The sequence below is a fragment of the Miscanthus floridulus genome, chromosome 4, assembly GCF_019320115.1.
Source record: "Miscanthus floridulus cultivar M001 chromosome 4, ASM1932011v1, whole genome shotgun sequence".
Classification (NCBI taxonomy): Eukaryota; Viridiplantae; Streptophyta; class Magnoliopsida; order Poales; family Poaceae; genus Miscanthus; species Miscanthus floridulus.
Window position 1 is genome coordinate 106,942,969 of NC_089583.1, and position 21,453 is coordinate 106,964,421.

Genomic DNA, 21,453 nt, shown 5'->3' on the forward strand with positions numbered 1-21,453 from the left:
GGTGTCATGTAAGATGTTACATGAGGTGTTTAGATACTAATAAAAGAATAAATTACAGAATACATCAGTATTTCGTGAGACGAATTTATTAAGTCTAATTAATTCATCACCAGCACATGTTACCATAGCATCATATTATCAAATCATAGACTAACTAGGTTTAAAAAATTCGTCTCGTAAAATAGTTTCAATCTATGTATTTAATTTTATAATTAATCTATATTTAATACTCTATATATAAGTCAAACATTTGATGTAACAGCGACGGGAGCTCAGAGGAGCGACCAAACACCCGCTGTGGTGGTAAACGATGGAAACATTATTTTTATCCATCGACATCACTTGGTATCAGCGCTCATTCTGGCTGTGCTCGTCGTTTTCCTAGCATCGCTAAAATCTGGCTTCACTTGCTGCAATGGTTGGAGTAATGCTAGAATCATCTCTCCTCTTTTTTTTTTCTTTTTTTTTTGCGCCTCAGATTTTCATTCATCAAGAAACGTTTGGATTACATTCATCGATCACCAGGCTAACTGCACAGACTGGGGCCGAATGCCACACACCCAGCCTAGTACTACCTAAAACCTGCTTGGCCAACATATGGGCAACTCAATTACAGGCCCTTGGCTATCCGTCTCGAGCTGAATTTTCTGGGCATCACTCAGGAACACATTCCTGTTTGCTTTTGTTGAGGCCGCAGTTTTTAGTAGAAGCAAAAAATAACAAACGGCAACTTTTCACCCTCACCGCCCCACCCACTCCTACCCCAAGATTAACGATATTATTCCGAGCGGAAAAAAAGAACTGTTGTGTTTTCCATATCCCATTTCAAGTGCATTATGATTTACAAGTGTCATTGGTTGCTTTATTAGACCTTACATAGTGTAACTGAAGCCAACATAAACATATAACAGAGCCCTGCTTGTCTTGCATAGGCAAGTAAATTGTGTTTGGTTGTTTATATTTTATTGCACTATTGCACGTAATCACCTCACATGCAATAGAGCCTCTATGCTGCAGCGCTGTTCGGTGGCACTTATCTGCGCAGCTGGACGCTGCTGTTTCAATAGTGTTCTATGAGAGAGATACAGTAACAGCCTCTATGCTGCAGCGCTGAAAATTTGAAGCCAACAGCGGTTGGGGAGGTGGAAATATTTTTATTTTTGTGTCGATCGACTTGTTTAAATCTGTATATTGCCAAATACAAACAAATATGCCGTACGAGTTAATGCTACATTGGACTTGCTATAAATACTATGCAAAGCCTGCATAAGTGTATCAGTGGACAACCAAATAGGAAAAAACCGCACTACACAAGTCTAAATTCAAGCTAACATAGGCAACCAAACCAAGCAACATGCACGTGCCATGAGTCAATGACCCTTGCTATAGCTAGGTCTCAGGACTCCGGTCATGGGATACATCATCTTTGCTTCAACAGGGTATGCCAGACTACTAGTTCACAACACACAGCTCGCTATCAGAAACAGACTGGGGAGGGAGAGAAAAACTTGTCACCAAATTAAGATGATACCAAGTTTTGCATTTTATCTCCTGATGGTCAGCCTTAGAATGCTGTGGGGTTGACAAATCCCATATAAAGTTACGAAGAACAACGTAAAAAATATCTCTCCTTTGCAAAATTAATTGCCACTTTACGTATGAATGACGCTAATGTGATTTTCATACAAATTCACTGCCGCTGACACAAAAAGGAAAAAAAAGGAAACTAATCTACAGCAAACGGCAAATTATCAACATCACAAAGGGAGAAGAGAGAGAGATATATCACAACTTCAGTATATTTTTCGTGCTATACTCTATCTTCCATGCAGCTGTGTCATTGACACAGTGCCAATGGAGTGGCTCCGGTCCTTCTCGCTCGACTTGCTGGATTCGATCTCACGGCCTCGAAGCATCAGGGTAGGCGGCCTCGGATTAGGAAGGCTCGAGCTGTCGCTGCTCAACATAAGGATGACGGTGGGGATGTCAGGTCGCTCATCGGCGTGATCTTGCATGCAGAGCAGTGCAATGTGGATGCATCCCAGGACTTGTCGAACCGAGCACGATGCTCTTATCACTGGATCGATCAGCTCCGCAGCCTTGTCTTCGTTCCATTGCCGCCATGCCTGAAAATGTTTGTGAGTAAACATCAAGCAGCCACAGTATGAGTACGATCCTTGTTTGTTCAGGTGAGTTCCCTCAAACTATGGTTATAGGACAGGCAATGTGCTTACATATCCTGCGATATTCAAGGAGTCCTCATGACAGTGGAAGCTCACAGCCCTCTTTCCTGTGATGATCTCCAAGATCAGGACTCCAAAGCCGTAGACGTCTGACTTGACTGAGAAAATGCCTTCCATTGCGTATTCAGGAGACATGTAGCCACTGCAAAACAAAGTTCAACATATCATAACCAAGTGGCAGCGTGGTGTGGTTCCTAAATGGCCCATTGAATTGTGCATACAATGTACCGACGACGCGATTCGTATTGAATTGGTTTTGGTCCCCTCCAAACATCCTTGCCATTCCAAAATCTGATATCTTGGGGTTCATGTCCGCATCCAGGAGAATGTTGCTGGCCTTTAGATCACGGTGAACAACTCGCAACCTTGAATCCCGGTGGAGATATAGCAGCCCTCTAGCAATGCCTTCAATTATATCAAACCGTTTCTTCCAGTCTAGAAGCCCTTGCTTTTCAGGATCTGTTCAACCACAGTGATCAGAATTCAATCAGCATATTTGTCAGTTCGGGTTGGGAAATGAGATGCGTGGAAAGTGGAGTTGACACATACTGAAGAGGAATGCATCTAGACTTTTGTTAGGCATGTACTCATACACCAAGATCTTCTCTTCTCTCTGTATGCAGCACCCCAGTAGTCTTACAAGATTGCGGTGCTGCAACTTTGCAATTAGTATGACCTCATTCTTGAATTCTTCAAGGCCTTGACCTGAATTCCTACAAAGCCTCTTGACAGCTACTTCTTCTCCCCCAGGAAATGTTCCCTGCAGTAGTTCGTTATCATTAAGCCAAGTATTAACATAAAAGCCTGTGTACATCAAACGCCATTCACAGTAGTGAAAGGTAACATACCATATAGACAGGACCGAATCCTCCTTCTCCAAGCTTGTTAGAGTCACTAAAATTACTTGTAGCAGCTTTTATGCGGTCCAGGGAGTACACTTTGAGTTCATAACTTTTTCCATCCTCCACATCATCATCAAAACGAATCGACTGTGAGATGTCCAGCATAGCACTATTCTGCTGAGATCGGGTAGATGAATGCCTTGATCTCCAACTTCTGTGCACTGCATCTGCTCCAGAATGGCAATTAACATTATAAATACTGCTGTGCTAAGAATTCACTTTGAACTGTCTATTCACACCTTTTTTAGCGATCATTATGGTGACAGAAATGAGTAAAACTTTTATCGTTCAATCAGTGGAAGATAGTTTCAACTTTCAATGAACTTATAAGTAAAAATTTGTGATTTATGTGACCTTGGCTAGAGAATACCTCAAATACCTCATGTTGGCAATGTTTTCCCACAGCAATCACATAACAAAATTCATGGAATCATTATGGTTACTTAAAACCATGAAGAAGATGGCTTGACTCCAAACCTTAATCACTAGCTTGTTTTTTGAAATCACTAATGTTTCTAATAGTGTTGGTGAAAATGAAACGGTAGGTTTATTCTCATTCCAGTATAATCACAACTATTGCCAAAACACAGTCAGTTGAACACTTGTACATGAATGATGTGTACAGTGGAATCTTACCTTTAATATTTCTACCACGCTTCCACCATAGAAGAAGACAAGCAGCCAAAACAAATAGCACTATGGCTGATATTATCGTGGCTATTTTCCAAATTGGGTGATGTACTCCTGCTCATCAAGAGACATCAGGAACTGGCGTAAACATAATGTTTTGCAGGGCATAAACATAGAAATGTGAACTGATTGACCCATTTTTTAGATAATCAGTCATTACTTACGTAACTCAGAAGCAGGAAGCTTCAGGTTTAGAGTATATGTCCCCGTTTGCAACTCAGTGCATGTCAATTAGTTCGTTACCCCAGGCTAGGCACCCTGTTGTACCCGTGTATACATAAGCACCGCATGAGCAGTTGTTCAGGCAGACACTTCGGCAACCAGTCTCATCTGCCACTGTAGATACCCAATATGAGAAATCAGGCCACTTTATGTTTCCCATTGAAAGAAATCCATCCCCAGACTGGTTGGCCTCACAACCCAGAGGTGGGCTCCTGATGCAACCTTGACTCCAATTTCCTGCATCCCACTGCTCCTGCAACTTCGGATGAAAACCTATTGAAATAAATGAAATTTCGAAGTCAGGCTATAGCTAATGTTTATTTTGTCAGCATGTATAGAAAAGAATTAAGATGTCAAAAGAAACATACATGGCACTCCATGTCTTCCTGTGTTAGGGATCCTGACTAAGTTTATTTGTATTTTAAATTGGTGTGAACAATTAGGAAACAAAAACTCAAGCACGAGCATTTAGGTCCTTTTAAATGGATGACTCTTAAAACAGTTGGAATATCGCAATACATTGGACACCACATAAGAACCTCAGTGAATGGAGGAAGAGAAAGAACTAATGTTTTGGTGTTGGAAATTTGCAGGAGCAATGAGTTTTTGCAGGATTGGTATACAATTACCATGCTCAGAATGGAATTCTAATCTCCCACACCATCAAAGCTTGGAACCTGCAAAAGATATTTTGGCTGCAGGGCATACTTCTTGCATTGTAAAAAGGATATTAGCACTCTAAAATTTTGGTCGAGGACAAACCTTTTAGGCAGGTGCATTTTGCCTTGCCATCTTGCAATGCAGTGCATAACGAATTTGGACCACATGTAGCATAGTATTCACACTCATTTGATGGTTGGTACCAGACAGTCTCCCATTCTTGTGAAGATTTTTTAACCATGTAGCAGATGTCTGTGCCATTTGGCAGAACAACAAACCTCTGTAGAGAGGTGTTTGTTGCAGTATATGTGTAATATTTTCCTAACAATGGATCATTTGCCGGTGTGAACCCACTCATGTAGAGTGGCCTCCATGGAATGCCTATAAAATTCACCCCATTCCACTGTCCTGACCTGTAAAAGAATTCAGATCAAGTTATTACATATCTTGCAAAGATATATTTATACATATTCAACATTTTCAAATCGGGCTCCCCTGTTATTTTGAGACCCTTTATTCGAGTAGCTACACAGCTACCAGAAGCTACCATTAACACTGGCTAAATTCCACTTCATTTCTCTTCTCTTTTGTTCTGTGATTACTGATTACAATGAAGATACACGTGCACACACACTCACACACGGCCCCCAAACATGCATACTAGACTCATGCATCGGTACACCTCCTATCACAAACTTACAATTAAAGCTGAAAGCATGGGTGCTTGTAAATTGTGGGCAACATGATTTTAGAGCCTGATGGATAGAGTCATACATACCCTCACATCTCCACCCCCACAACAGAAGATGGCAGCCCACTTCATTTCCCATCCTAGCTTGTTTCTGTTGTGCAGCTAAATTTCCAGTATTGAATTCTATCTAATTTGATTATTCACTTATACATCCATTAGGCTATTCAAGACACAGGTATCAGGGTTCACATAAGCAGGCACTGTGGAAACATTTTGCACTACCGACTTCACAGAGGGATACTAGTAGTTACCAAGATAACTCTGTTCTTTCAGAGAATCATCCAAATGGCCCTCTACCATGTAAAAACAACAGTTTCAAGCTGAAGGTGATCACCCATGAAAGGGAGACCCTCAAAGTTTCCCATTACCAACTAGGAATGGCCGCCCGGAGGCAATTGCTGAAGGTGCCTTGGTGCATAGCAGGGGATCAGCACTTGAGCAGCAAAAGTCCAACCAACCACCAACCAATCATAATGAGCACTACTGAATTTGAACACATTTTTTCCCTGAAGAAAGGTCTTGGGTTGCTCGTATGAATCACAAGGAAAGATATACCCTCCCAAATTCAGAATTTCTAGAGTCAGATGGTGAAATAAACCAACAACCAGCAATTAGTACAGTACTTGCTACAAAGGACTAGTAAATGTTGTTGCCCAAATCAAGCTTGGACTAGCATACCAATCCTTAAAACCTATTCTATCAGGGGAAAAAAACATACGATGATACTACCAAAAGTTCAAGTATCTCCTAAGAGCCCAAATAGCCAGTAAAAAAAGAAAGATGCTTTTCTTTGTAAGCAGGGAAGCAAGGAGATAAGCAAGAAGCGGACCTCCAGTAGGTAACATTGCCATCTTTCCAGATGTAGGCCTGAGCGGAGTTGTTCGGGTCGAGGCCGAGCGCGTATCGCCCCGGCGAAGGGTCCGTCTCGCTGGCCCAGGACGTGAAGAGCATCCGCTCCTTGGGGCCCCTCCCGGGTGTCTGCAAGGTGATGCGCATCCCGGACAGGATGGTGTCCGTCGGGTGCGAGAAGCTGTCCCAGAGCACCGCATCATCCTCGCTGCGCACCTCGAGGCTGCCGGTGTCCTGGAGCACCGCCGAGTAGCCGCCCCGCGGGGCCGCGCGCGAGGAGGTGTTGGAGGACCAGAGCAGCGGCGCGGCGGCAGTGCCGTTGGGCGTCGTGCCGTCGAGGACGCGGAGCTCGCCGGTGGCGGTGAGCGCGAGCGACGGCAGGGCCGAGGTGGCCGGCGCGACGCGGTTGGCGACCCAGACGACGGTCCGCGGCGAGATGCCGTGGTACCAGATGCCGAGGTACTGGCGGGCGGGCTGCTGGGGGTCCGGCGCGAAGAAAGCCCGCCTCGAACACCCCCTCCGGCGAGGACACCAGCGTCGCCGCCCCGGACAGCGACTGCCCCTGCCGCAGCGTGTCCGTCGTCTGCGCCGCCACCACACAGCATAGCGGGGCGAGGAGCAGGAAGAGGAGCCGAGGAGAGGGGGCCATGGAGGAGAAACGCAACACTCCTCCCCCTGGCTTCATCCCCACCATCTCTCTTTCCCGGTGTGCGGTGTGCCCCGCCCCGGCCCTATTGGCAGAGGACAAGACCACGGCCACCCCTGAGACTGTGGAGAGCACCAACCACTCCACTCTGTGGAGGGAGAAAGACTGTGCCTTTAATGCAGAGAGATGGGAGCGAGAGTGAATTAATTAGCGTGGTTAAGCATGTGGCTTTGCTTTCGGTTTTGCTCAAGACTGTGGCGTGGCAGCTAGTCACGGGGACCGTGATAATAGAGTATTAAATATAGACTTAAAAAATAATTAATTATATAAATTACGAATAATTTGTGAGATAAATTTTTTAAATCTAATTAGTTTATAATTTAACAATATAATATTATAGTAGAGCTATCGTAAATATATGCTAATGATAGACTAATTAGGTTTAATAAATTCATCTCGTGACTATAATTTATTTTATTATTATTGTCCGCAGTGATGAAGCCTGAAAAAAATTTAGGAGAGGCTAAATAAAAGAATAGAGGTTTTTTTATCTTCTCTTAACCTTAGTTCCTCCTACCTTATATATATATATATATATAATATATATATATATATATATATATATGTATAAAATTTTAAGAGAGGACTTGGAGGAACTCTACGTGCTCAGGACGGTAGCCCCACCGTTGGCTTCGTCCCTGACTGTCCGGACACTCCAATACGCTACCCTGTACTTTAGCTCTGGATTTAAATAAGGCCCCGTTTAGTTCCAACCCAAAAACAAAAAATTTTCAAGATTCCTCGTCACATCGAATCTTGCGGCACATGCATGGAGTACTAAATGTAGACGAAAAAAAAACTAACTACACAGTTGGCCGAGAAATCGTGAGACGAATCTTTTAAACCTAAATAGTCCATAATTGGATAATTTTTGTCAAATACAAACGAAAGTGCTACAGTAGCCAAAAGCCAAAAATTTTCGGAACTAAACGCGCCCTAAGCCCCGAGCGGCCAGAGCGGAAAGGGCGGCCAACGGCCGGTGCTCCGGCTCCGGTGAGCTCGATCGGCGCGGCGGCCGGATGATGGGCCCGTCCCCGTCCCCGGCGCGTGGTTTTATTCTGTGCAGCCGTTGGAACAGAATGTGGCTCGAATGAATAGACGTTGACGGATGGACCGATTTCCGGACTGGCGATTGTGATCGAGCATCGATGCCTTTAATGGCGACGAAAACGAAAGGTGACGCCAAGGAGATGGACCAAATTCCAGATGGAGCCAATGTCCTATTGTCCTCTGTTCCTTCAGGTTTGCAAATTATTCGGCATACTAGCATCCTCACAGTCTTTAATTCTGATGATGGTTATATCTTTAATGCACGATGTCTATGGATGTGTGTGTGTGGTGGGTCTTTCGCCAAGGCCCAAGGGTTAACATCTAAAGTAGTTGCAGAGATATAATGTGCAAGAAGTTGCACACGTGAAGCCATCAAGTTTTCATAACGTGTATTTCATGGTGGAGTTTGGAGTACTCGCTCAACACTCATGGACAGGAAACGTGGAGTTGGGGCTTGCTGGCCCGGCCATGCCGTACAGGAACCGTGACGTTAGGCTTGGACTTGTTGGCCTCCTGCTTGCCTCGATGACAAATAAAACAGAGTCCTAGCTGTCACACGAACTCATGTTCCCAGGAATGATCACGGTGTGGTTCCCTCAAAAAAAAATGATCACGGTGTGTGCGCCTATGCAACTGCTGACTTGGAAGTTGGAAGGTTGAATGGCTCTCCATATGCAGAAAAGGTCTTGTAAACTTCCACTTACTAGAGTTTTAGAAGTCTCGTTCTTTTTTTTTTGTGTGAATTGTTTTAGAAGTCTCGTTCTTGATACGGAGGACCGTCTGTCTGCGAAAGCTATGAATCTCCCATGCGTCGGATGAGATCAGGTTTAATTTGCATCCTCGTGTACTGCTGCGCTGGATGTGACATGCATTCTGCTCCAACCTCCACTCAATGCGAGAGAGACGAAGAAATAAGAAAGAAATAATGGGTTGCACGCATCTTAAAGCAGTCTATCCAAATAATTAAATAATTATTTTCTAATTATATGTCCATCTAGGTCCGGTATGGACCCGGCCCTTCCAAGCCCAGACCGTACGTAGCGCATATCCAGTCCATTTGTTTCTCTCCTCGAGATTTCCTTAGTATCGTATGTAGTGACGAGGTCTTCACGGCGGCGAACCTCCACGCACGGTACCTCCAGCCCAAGTCGATCTGATCTCCATCTTCCGTTTTGTGTGAGAAGATGGGTGTCTGCCACTGTCTACTGCGGTACTGCCCGTGTGGAGGAGGTAGGCAAGGAGGGACACCACGATGGCTGCGTAGTGGACGCTGGACAGCCGGACACCGCCGCCGAGCTAGGCAGCACCCTCTAAATCCATGGCCTCCGTCGCATCACCTGGTGTCGGTGACGAGGTGGACCTAGCGGACTGCAGCTTAATCAGAATGTAGCACGTCAGTGCGGCATGCGACTTGATTGGTTCGAGCTGAATCGAGTCATGCATTCGGTCACTGTTCTTTGATGATCTAGTCTGAAAGAAACTCATAAAGGACTATCGCAAGATGTTCTTGTTCTCTGCAAATCAATGCTCCATCGTTGACACTCCAGTATCTGTGTCTATATTTGTTTTTTTTTTTCACTCGCCCTTGCCCGTTGCCGATCTCCTCCAGGGGCAGCAGCTAGGAACGGATGCCCATCTCCTCACACAAAACGGAGCGGCACCGAACAAATCAACTTGGGCTGGAGAGATCGTGCGCGGAGCTCACCACCGTGGATGGTCCACTCTGAGACGCGCCGGGAAAGAACTCCGAACAAAGAGGATCAGGACTGGAGGACGAAAACAAATGGATAGAATTTGGGCTGGACATGGTCTGGGCTTGGAAGGGCCAGATCCATGCGGGATATAGATGGATAATATAAAAGGAAATTATATTTAATTAATTTTATGGGATGCTTCGAGATTCGTGTGATTTTGAGAGAGAGAGCAGCTCTCGGAGGAAATGGCCCCAACAACAGGAACAGTGAAAAGGGAGCCTGCATTATTCCTCGTTGCAACCAAAAATGGAAATGTTCAGCATCTATTTTTTGGGTATCGGTTTTCCAACTCAATCAGGCGCATTGTCAAGGTTACTTTGTCCATTATCAAACCAAAAGGAATAAGCCGGCCATGCAATGGATGGTTAGCTCAATGATCTAAGGGCACACAATAAACAAAAATAAATAAAAAGAAAAGAATTTTGGTTGGGCCTTCCCACCGTACCTTATCAGCTTATCTTGTGCTATTTGGCTTCCCTCCGACGGTACTGTATGTGGCAACACAAACAGTAACATCATTTATGGCATGTTCGGCTGGCTGGAAAAACGGCGGGTACTGATACTAATTTATTGTGAGAGCAAAACATTGTTATTTCGCTGAAACGGCTGATAAGCTCAAAGCGAACAGGGCCTTAAGCAGCGCTTTTCTCACAGGCTGCAATTTTGGAGGTTCCTATACGAGGACGAGAGAGGGCTTGCGCATGGACTGGCCAAGCGTTTGAGGTGGTGCCATGAATTTCTTTGTCAAAGAATGGTTGACGATGGTGATGGTTTATGCTAATAAAATATATGTACATATTACCGGATGATGTGTACTCGCGTGGCCTTTCATGTTGTAGTTTCCATTCACCCCTCACGGCCTCAGATTCGGCTAAGAATCAGTGATGTATGCATATCATGATGCAAAAGAAGTGGATACAGCCTCCACCGGTGCATACCAACCAGTCAACCACAGATGATTGACACGTGTCCAACAAAATGATCACATGACTGCCTCTGTAGCTGGTTTGGCCCCGTTTGACTGGCAAAATTTTTACTGAAACTGACTGAAAAACAATATCTGGTTAAATTATTGTGAGAGAAAAATATTGTTTCGGCTGAAAAAAAAACAAAATAAACCGAATATGAGGTAAGCCGAACGGACCTTTATAGCAGATCCCTCTGGCTCGGCTGCATCCAAGCTTATCCAGATTCCCAGCAGACAGCAGAGGACCCCTGGTAGGCAAAGCGTTGGATTGTACGGAAGGGCCATATTTCCGTTTTTGAAACAAAAGATACCCTCCGGCCCTCCCTACTCTTAGATTTGATAGCAATGGCACTGAGATTATGTAGGTAAATGCTCTGTGCGGACACGTAGAGGCAGGAAGTTGTCTTCCATTTTTCAAAAAAAATCTTAGATTTTTTATAATAAGGCGTACTTTATTTGATAACAACAGGTATATCCTTTTTACTCTTAAATACTGCATTCTAGAAAAAATAATTTTAAAATACAAGTATTCTGATACATTTTATGCTATACGTGTATATGGTTTGTCTATTAGATATTCTTTTTAAAGCCTCCATGCATGCTAATCCTCATGACACATACTAAACAAGAAGATAAATTTTACAACTTTTCACAAAAAAAATGAAATCCACATATTTCTCAGACCTCAGAAACATGTGGTTAGGTCTAGGTCGACTCTAACCAGTATCCAATAGTACCACAGGTGAAGTTGAGCGCCACTGTATGTGATCGTCCGGCGTCAGAGGAGAGTGCCGAGACAGAAGGGGTATATATTATATTATATAGTAGTACATATGTGTCGGTGCAAACAGTATCGTCCTCGATGATATGCATGCCTACGCATGATGTGAAGGTGCTACACTAACGCATGCGTTAATGATAGATTAATTAGGCTTAATAAATTCGTCTCGTGGATTATTGATAGATTCTGTAATTTGTTTTTGTATTAGTATCCGAACACACCATGCGACACCCTCATATAACACCCGATGTGATAACCTAAAACTTTACGCCCTGAATTTAAATAAAGCCTTGATGTGTACATGTCCTTCGCCAAGCGCAGCCATCTACGTATTGTAGTGCTGTGCCATTCTCCATGAATTTGCACACCTGAAAAAAACCTTCATTTGCTTGCTAGTAACATGGCACTGATGGAGGGTCACGCACGGAAACATATATTTTAAGGCCCCTTATTAATTCCGTCCAGGAGCATGTCTTTTATTTAATGTAAAATACTCTTGGCTGCTTCTCTCCGAAGAGCTGGCCACCTTATTGCATTTTAAATTTTCCCGCGGCGCCCTAGCGAATGGACGACAGTACGACACACATATTTTGAGCTGTACCAACACAGGAGTACATTCATGTTCCAAGAGATGATGATCACAGTGCAGTGGGGTGCGTGCCTATACACCTCTGCTCACTTGGAAAGGTCACTCAACTCAATGATCGTGCCTTTTGGTACGGTACATCACTTGGTCACTTGGGATTATTAGATGACGAGAGAGAGAGAGAGAGCGCTTTCTGCTTGCCTCAGAGATCATCCTACCAAATGACCAACCCTGTAGCGTCAAAATCAACTCAAACAAAAGGTGGAGAACACGAGCACCGCGACCACCTTTATAATTGTCGCTTGGGACAGCCAGACAAAAGAGAGTCCATATTCAGTCCGTAATCCATCCAAGAATTGAAAACGACGACACAGATTGAGACTTGGTAATGATTTAGTGACAGCGGAAATTGGAAATTCTAATGCATCTGCCGCGACGCGAGCACATGGAGTGAAGCACAAGATGCGTCCCAAATACTAGTACAGCTCTTAAAAGGTCACACGCTGGCAAGTGGCTACGTGAGCCTGAAGATTAAATTAGTCAATACACGGCAGGTAGCTGAGATGGAAAATTCGTCCCAGAAAAGGGGTGATGCGTGGCTAGAGACCAAACCAAACACATTGTCGCAAAAGGCTCGTGGCAATTTGAGCTGGAAAATGAGCAGCTCAGATGCATGAATGAACACATATAACAGAGAGGTGTCTCAACACGGAAGGTAGAGTAGGGTAACTCTGAGTTGTTCACCTAAATATTCACACGACTCCAAACAAAGCAAATTCATGAACAGAAGTCTACAGCGTGCCATTCACAGCAGCTGGGCATCATAGCATTCCCTGATCCAAAACATGCTTGTGTGCAAAATTAGTATTATATACACCTTGAATTGCTCAATGCTCCATGTTGTGGTGAACCATGCTGATCATGCATGTGATTCACCGATTCAGTAGGATCCTCCTCTATAATACAGGGGACAACACGAAAAGTGCAACAGGACTTCACGAAGATGTTCCAAAGAGTTCGGAGTCACCACTTCACGAACCAAAAGGTCCAAACCAGCCAAAATTTCAAGATTAGAAAACCCCAATACCATAGTGTGGCAAAATCATTGCGACGAGGAAAGCACAGAACCAATCCCAGCACATTTAGATGGCTACTGCCACTCATTTCCATACCATGTACCAGAAAAGTAATCTGAATAAGAGAAGATTCCATAGCTTGGCTTCCAGGTCCTTGGAAGATAAATCCAACCAACCACGGCGGTAAAAGGATCCGGGAACATAGCACACCATGCCAGCCTCTCGTACAGAAAAAGGTAGCTCTCTGAAGTTCGCTGGAAAAACAGTGGAACTTTCCTCGGGACTGGATGTCGGCATGAGCACATCGGACGGCTCACGAAATCTACTAGAGTTACTTTAAACTAAAGTAAAGCAAATAAAAAAGGATGGAAATTTGCACCGCCTTGTTTGGATGCACATGTATCCACTACAATCCACACAAGCCAGGTTCCATAGAAGTGGTTAACCTGTAACTTTCATTAGAACACAGTGCAATGCAAAGTAACTACAAATGTTCATACAGATATTCACCAGGAAGTGGAAGTCAGACGAAGCTACATGAACAAAGGTAACGGAAGATACAAACAAAGCGAAAGTATAGGAAGTTCAGGAAACATCACATGCACTCAGGTAGAAATCCCAGCTAGCACCCAGGCAACAGTCGAATGCTAGAACCTTTACATGCTGTGGAAGGAAAGGATAAGAATTAGAGAAATATAAACAAAACTGAAGAAAATTAGTATAACAGATTAACAGGTGCATGGTAAATGAGAACTTTTGGTGGTTGTCAAGCCAGATGATACAGTTTTGTTAAAACTAAAGCCCTGCTTCAATAGTGCAGGTCCAAATGTTCCAGCAAACTGTCCATGGAAACAGTGACAGGTTAGGACACATAGAAGCACATTACACTGGACCTCTGATCATATGGGAGGAAAATGATCAAATCAGAGGGAACTAAGGTTTTCTAGGAGTATCAAATAATAATATTAAAGGATAGGGCCATCGGGACGGGATGTTCACTCAATCTAAAAACTTATCTGGATCTAACATTTGCTGTAATAAAGAAAACAGGTTTCTGCTTTGTAGACCTGAATGATATATTCATGTTTCTGCTCTAATAAAAATTCTCCTATCTTTCATGTCAAAACTATAATAAAAAAAACTCAAACTTTACAAATTAAAGTAAACACATCATTTAGTATGCATAACTTTCCATACACCTCTACCCATAGAACTGCATGCCACAAAGATGCTACATCACAGTGAAAATAAATTCTAACAAATCTACTATACCTAAATAGAAGAACCCCACTAGCGCATTTTCCTGTAATTTCCTGCAGCCACGTCATCCAAGTCTGCTAGGATCCTCCTCTGCCGAGTCGGTTACTGAACTCCCACCAAATACAGTATCACTGGAGTAGATCAAGAGACACCAACAGGCTCCCACTCCAAGCAATTGATGCAGGCATCAGGAAACTGCTAGGCAAATGAATGGTCGACTGATGATAGTATTTATATTGACTTCCTCCAGGCATCTGTTGGTTGCAATCGCAATTTGGGTGGCCCGAGCCGTCTCCCCTCCCCATTCGTCTCCAGCGGTGGGCACATCAAGGCGGCGATAGTGCTGCCCCATCGGACGAGACGGGGATGCGTCGTCGTCGAAGTTTATGGCCATGGCCCACGCACGGCGATCGTGAAAAGCGGTTCCACATTAGTGCAGGCTGCAGTCATGCGATGGTCAGGGTGGGAATGGCGGTGCAGCTGCCGGCAGCATATGCGAACAAACAGGACCGGAGGGGGCGGTTATATTAGCGTTGGCCACGTGCAGGCTGTGTGGGATTTGTCGCATTGTGGTTGTGACCTGTGCACAGGTGGACATCCTCGACCTGAAATTGGTGATTGCATCTGTGCTTGGTGTGGCTGCTTGAAGGTGATTGTGCGGAAGTGCCATGGCGGCTGGGCACCAGGGTGTGGTCGTGCTGGTGCCTGGCCGGACCGCGGCTACATACAGTACGGAAGCTGAGGTCCTACTACAGCCAGAGAAGTCGCTGGTGCCTAGATTCATGAACAGAGGCTCTCTACCTCTACGAGGCTGATCCAATCGTGCGTGGGTCATGGACTATGAACAATGGCATGCAGGCAAGTGCCGGTTCTATCTGCATCAGTAGGTTGGTTTGGGCAGCCATGCATACCTGCCGACGTGCAGAGTCAGCAGGTTTCTATGCCTCAATGCCTCATCAGTTCATGCGCTTCTCAAGCAACATCTCTGCAGCGTGAGTTCTGTCCACTTTGGTTCTGTTGTAGGTCTATCCATTTGTAGCAACGTGAAGCAGGGCAAATTTATTTATTGACTTGAATCTCTGCAGTTTTATGTATTGTAATTGTTTCTCCAGAAAACAGGATTTATGGTTTCAGAATATTTTAGCAGATTTTTAACCTTGGAAAGCAGCAACTCTAAAGGTCTCTGATGGGCACAATGGATACCATGACATCATAGTTCATAAGCGCATATGTGAAGGCGGACAATGCACATATATCCCCGTGCGCTCCTAATAATTTTATTTCTGATTTTTCATTCATATTGTTGTTGTGGCAGCACAAAACAACTTTGTTTAACATCTTGATGTAAATTACTAATTAGTAGTTTTGAGGTATAAATACAACCATGATTTATGCATTGATGACATTTTCCAATTAATTTATGTGCTCAAACATCCTTTAGACTATTAACCTTCTCTACCAGTTTAGCAGCATTGTATATCCATATTATAACTTCATTTTCTAACACAAAATCTTGCAGGGGCTATTCTACCTATAATTTCCATGGAAAAATGTTAGAAAACTCCCGCAGCAACGCGCGGGGTATCATCTAGTTACCATATATGATGTGCAACATATACAACAGAAATGTGCAGCATTGATGCCTTAGAACAGGTAGAGGAAATACTATTGAGAAAAGGTTAAATAGCTGATGCCTATCATACAACAACAATACAACGCAAATGGGACATTTTAGTTCTATACGCTAACCTGAATCCAAGAGGACTTCACTTCACAATGCATCAACGAGGTCAAGTATCTGCAGAAATTGCACCAATTCTAGATATTAGCCTAATCAATCACAAAGGACCCTTGATATGATACATGCAAACTGTTTTTTTTTCATTAAAAGCCATCATAAAATTCAATGAGAAGGATGCAGTTAGTCCAAACCATTAAAACTTTTGAGAACAGTTTTCAGTTTTTCAGGCAATAAGTTATAAGAAAACATTGAAGGGCGGGCCTGGTGCAAGCGGTAGAGTCTTACCGCCTGTGACCGGAAGGTCCCGGGCTCAAGTCAGCGGTCTCCTCGCATTGCACAGGCGAGGGTAAGGCTTGCCACTCACACCCTTCCCCAGACCCCGCACAGATCGGGAGCTCTCTGCACTGGGTACGCCCTTTTTAAGTTATGAGAAAACATTAGCCCACAGCTTGTTATGGATTAATAGCATACAGATAATGAAAATTCAGCTAAAAGAATCTAAGTGTAAGCTAACCCTTTCATTGACCAAAGTTGTGATGCATAAACTAATTGAATTTTTTAATAGGAATAACGATTGCCATCAAGCTATTTCGCAAATATGGAACTATGGTACAGCAGGTAACATTTGTGATGCTTAATATATTTTTCCATTGAAGGCATAACAGATAAGGCCGAGTTATCTCAGCATCTTCAACTAGCTAATGGCAGCTACTTGTTATTTAATAATCCAATCTGGGCAGGGGGGGGGGGGGGGGGGGGGGTACCACTGCCAAAGGCCAGCGGACACGACGTCCCCAGTGGCCGCCACATGCAGATCCACCCAGGCAGGGAGACAGGGATGTCGGGTGGTGGCGAGCATGGCTGGATCGGGGCTGGGGCGACCAAGCAGGGGAGAGCACCTACCAGCAATTGGATAAAGTGGGAGCCCAAGAATAAGGAGTGGTCATTCGGACTTGGGCCTTGGGCTGCTTTGACAGGCCTTTCTGTCCAATGCTAGGCCCACTGGTCCCCTGTTTTTCCATTTCTTTAAGTGTATATATGTACGTGGCACATGCCTAGGCGCACCTAAGCTCAAGGCGCAGAGGGTCACAACCTAAAAAGCGCCTTAGTGCCTTCCGAAACCTTTATTTTATTAAAAAAAACTTGTGACATGACATCACTAATTCTATAAATTTTAACCAGTCAAGTGAAGAGCATATCTTAAAGTTTGCATAAATGAATAGAAATGCCAAAGGGGGCGGCATAACAGTTCAGGTAACTAATATTATCATCTACTTTTAAGTAGGGGATGGATGGATCAAGATCCATATCCAAATCAGAGGAGACCAAGGCACACCCAATATGAGATGTCCGTATCTAATTCAATCCAATTAGACTGCAGAAAGGTCCAAACAATCAATTAAAGTCCAGTATCCATCCAATCGTCAAACATTGGGAAACAGTTAACATCAAGAAACAGTTGAACACAAGAGGAAACCCATGCAAAGGAGGGGATTCCCCTGCTGTTTCCGTCCATTTTAAAAATCCCATACGTAAAATCATATGAGATGAGAGGAAAATGAATTTCTAGCCGAACTTGTCTAATTGGAACTAGATTGAATCAACCAACACTTCCAACCATCGATTGAATCAATCCAAGCATACAGGCAGTTGGGGGCAGAACCACTGCTGCTTCACAAGCATGCTCCTGTAATAGACTGCAGCTCTTGTGGCGCACCCACCTAAGCTGCCAAAAGCCACTGATTCCTATGCAATAAAGAACCCCCTGAGACTATAGCTGTCCAAAAACAAGAGGCCATGGCCAGCCTGTGGCCCGCTATTTTCGCCCGGCCCAGGCACACGGCATGACCCGATGCTAATCGTCCCCGTGCCTGGGAAGCTTACCTTGGCCTGTCGGGCGGCACAAGCATGACCATATAACCTTGGCCTGTCGTTGCCCGTCACACTGCCAGGCCTCCCGCTGTCTCCTCGTCCCAGATTCCCTTTCTCCTTCCCCCTCTCGCTGTGCTGTCCCTCTCCACAGTGCACTTTGGCCCTCACCCTCGTCCCCAGATCTGCTCTGTTACAACGCTCCAGGTCACGGCACGATCAACCCTGCCTGCTCCGGCTGGGGCTCAGCTTTTGTCTCGCCTTGGTGGGGTTCAGAACGACAGCTTGATTTTGCTTTTGTTTTTGTGAAATGTCATCCTAAATCTAGAGTGAGTCAATCATTGGTATCTTGTTTTGGTTTGTTTAATCTTGCATTTGCTGATTAGCTTGTGTCGCCTGCGTCGCCCAACAGCCTTCTGGTTGGCATTCTGGGTTGTTTTTCCTCAATTTGTTTGTCTCTCGCCTCCTCCCTTCTCTTTCTCTCGGCATCAGCAACAGGCCAGCAGCAGTTTGGCAGGAACCTCTTCCTTGCCCCCTCGGCAGCCGCTTGCAGTACTGCTACAGCCCCTTCCTCTTGGTGGCGACGACATGAGGCCCTGGGCTCGCCAGGCACGATTAGCAATAGGGTCGTGCTGGCCCGACTTTTGCCATCTATACCTGAGCCTCTTCAAGCAAGTGGGGGTAGTGCACTGTAGCTTCACAAGCAGACCAATGTGCAGACCCCAGTGGTGAAGTCAAATTGTCAAAAGCCCCCATCTATTCACTACATGTTCAAGTAAATCCCCACCTTAATTAGCATTGATAAGTTGTGGCATAACCACATATCAATACCTCTTTGGCTCTTTCTTTTATGGGAAAACAAGGGTAAATCTACAATTAAAAATTTAATTCAGGTGCTCCCAGCCAAATGTTCTAATAGGCAAAGAACAAACATAAAGTACTAATCAGTTGATGGTAAAGAGTGAAAATAAGGATTCAGAATTAGTTGCTTTCACAATCTCAAAACTTAATAGAACCAAATGGACTATTGACAGAGCATGTAGAATAGTAGAATACTTGCAGCCTAAATTCTAGATCTTCAGTAGGAAAAACTGAAGCAAGGAGAACAGGCATAGAATTGAAACATAGTTACTGCAACCCTACATGGGCAATCTTCTTTACTAAAAAAGGCCTATGGTCGCTAAAACTAGTTTTCATACAACAGGTTGCTCCACCAAACAATCAAGTTCCACAAAGTATATTGTAATACCATGTGAAGCGGACACCCTAAAAGATAACCTGAACCAAATACTGTTCATATGAAGGAAACGTATACCTGCAATCCATGCTAAGTATTTCTATTCAAGTTAGAATGACTGCTTAGTTGCAAGAGTTGCAAGTAGATCTTAGTAAGATCTCGTACAGCACATGTGCTGCAAGCGGTGTCCATTTTGGCATGTAACCAGTAGTAGCTAAAACTTAAGGTTTTACCATGTTTGTGGTTGCTTGGTTCTGGAGACAATGGTTCTGAGTGCAGCGCATGCGGCAGGCTGAACCCTGGGTGTTCAGATGTGGTGATGCATTTTTTGGAAGTTTCAGTTTTCATGGTTAAAAAAACTCTGAACACTTGGTTGCTGTGAGTGTAGTGTGAGGCAATAAACTCCGGGCTTCCCGTCATGGATAAAAGAAAGAATGATTACTTAGTTGGAAGCAGAATAACCCAGAGTTAGCCATTGCCAATTAATCGATAGTAAATTTGTTGCGCACATTGTCCTATCCTATCGTTATTGCGAGTTAAATTTTGGTGCATTTCGTATGGATAATAATGAAGGCAGGCCCCCTATGACATGCACAACAAGCAAATATAGGAGTAGAAATTCAGTTACCCTTGTGCTCCTCAGTGGCGTCATGGTACTCGGCCTCCTCCTCCGGCACGGGGTGCAGCACATCCTCAGCACCAACCGTGGCAGACAAACCGCCGGCCTCCCCAGCCTCGGCGGAGCCGTCATCAGGGAAACGCACCACGACAACGGGGCAGACACAGTGGTGCACGCAGTAGTCGCTGACGCTGCCGAGCCTGCCCTTGCTGGTCCTCCGCGCGGCGCCGAAGCCCTTGCTCCCCATGATAACGGCGCTGAGCTCGAGGCGCTCGACCTCGAGGCAGAGGCGCTCCTTCATGTCGTGGTCCCTGACGATGTGAATCTTGTAGGGGATTCCCGCGTCCTTGAGCGGCCTGACGAAGTCGTCGGCCTTGGAGGCCGTGAAGGCGTCGTAGTCGTCGTCCATCCTGCTCGCGGCGGCGGCGGCGGCGGCCTCGGAGTCGTCGTCGTCGTCCTCGGCGACGTTGCTAGGGTTGGAGAGGGAGACGTCGACGGCGCCCCAGTCGGCGCCGTAGAGCACGGAGGTGGGGCGCACGTGGAGCAGGATGACGGCGTCCCCGGGGCGGAGGTAGTTGGCGACGGCCCAGCGCACGGCGTAGGCGGACTCGTCGGAGAGGTCGACAGCGATGGCGATGCGGCGGTGCGAGGTGCCCAGGGGCGCGGCGGCGGAGAAGAAGACGCCCGTCGCCGGGGGCCGCGGCGTCGGCGCCTTCACCGGCGGCGGCGGCGCCGCCAGCGGCAGGTCGACGGAGGAGGGCGGCGCCGGCGGGGCCTGCATCGCGGGATCTCCTGCGGCGATCGGTTTGGGACTTCGGAGTTTGCTTAGCGGGGTCGGGGTCGGGGGGACTGCCGACTAGGGGGACTAGGGAGGGAGAGGAAGGGGAGAAGGTACCTGGAAGGAATGGAATGGTTGGAGTTGGAGTTGGAGTTGGAGTCGAGCGAGGCGCTGGGGGTGGTGGCCGGGGGTGGATGATAGACTTGTCACGATCTGATTCTGGACGAGGGCAGGTCACGAGGAGCCTTGCTTGCTAGTTGCCTTGAGGCTGGTCGGCTGCACGCACGACGTGCACGTGGAGGATGGATAAGGATCAAGGACAACGCCGCCCAGATCCAACGGCTTTGGACCGACCAACTTGCCCAGCTTGCTTGCTGTCCCTGTTTCGACATTTCCTATACTACGGATAAGTACCTGTACCTTAGCTTGAGTACACTCATGAACTGATCAAAAAAGAAGTAAAAATAGAGAAGAAAATGCCGCTGTTTTGTTGATCCCTCCCGTTGAGCCCTTCCTAGCAAATTCTCTGGGTCTATGAACAGGGATAGAACAACTGCTGCTTTCGCTGCCGCGATCTCTCGCCTTCTGGAGCGCAAGGATCTTTTTACGACGCTTGCTTGGTCTGTCATTTGTGCTAAACAGGGGGCATCAAGAGAAATTGTTAGCCTATCCTGCAGCTGCAGCATACAGTTTCCTCCTCTACGCTCCACGT

General features: G+C 45.5%; 1 protein-coding gene and 1 pseudogene across 3 annotated transcripts; both read right to left on the reverse strand.

The window, feature by feature from the left end:
- Nucleotides 1-1,554: 1,554 nt before the first annotated feature.
- On the reverse strand, nucleotides 1,555-7,107 carry LOC136550263 (G-type lectin S-receptor-like serine/threonine-protein kinase B120; annotated as a pseudogene).
- A 6,568-nt stretch (nucleotides 7,108-13,675) lies between these two features.
- Nucleotides 13,676-20,936, reverse strand: LOC136550264 (universal stress protein PHOS34-like). Of its 3 annotated transcripts, XM_066541768.1 has the most exons (4): nucleotides 19,973-20,936; nucleotides 16,524-16,653; nucleotides 16,247-16,295; nucleotides 13,676-13,900 (listed from the first exon to the last, which is right to left on the reverse strand). In XM_066541768.1, the coding sequence occupies exons 1-4, from the start codon at nucleotides 20,742-20,744 to the stop codon at nucleotides 13,823-13,825; spliced, it is 1,029 nt and encodes a 342-aa protein (XP_066397865.1). In that variant the 5' UTR covers nucleotides 20,745-20,936; the 3' UTR covers nucleotides 13,676-13,822. The 3 variants fall into 3 exon arrangements, with proteins under 3 accessions (XP_066397865.1, XP_066397867.1, XP_066397868.1); XM_066541771.1 differs by lacking the exon at nucleotides 16,524-16,653 and having other exon boundaries at nucleotides 13,813-13,900; nucleotides 19,973-20,912; XM_066541770.1 differs by lacking the exons at nucleotides 16,247-16,295; nucleotides 16,524-16,653 and having other exon boundaries at nucleotides 19,973-20,930.
- Between the last annotated feature and the right edge of the window lie 517 nt (nucleotides 20,937-21,453).

Coding starts and splice junctions, on each gene's coding strand:
- LOC136550264 (XM_066541768.1), bottom strand. CDS start 20,744: ATGCAGGCCCCGCCGGCGCCGCCCTCCTCCGTCGACCTGCCGCTGGCG. Junction 16,654..19,972: donor CGCCACTGAGGAGCACAAGG/GTAACTGAATTT, acceptor TAACTTAAAAAG/GGCGTACCCAGTGCAGAGAG. Junction 16,296..16,523: donor GGACCTTCCGGTCACAGGCG/GTAAGACTCTAC, acceptor CAATTTCTGCAG/ATACTTGACCTCGTTGATGC.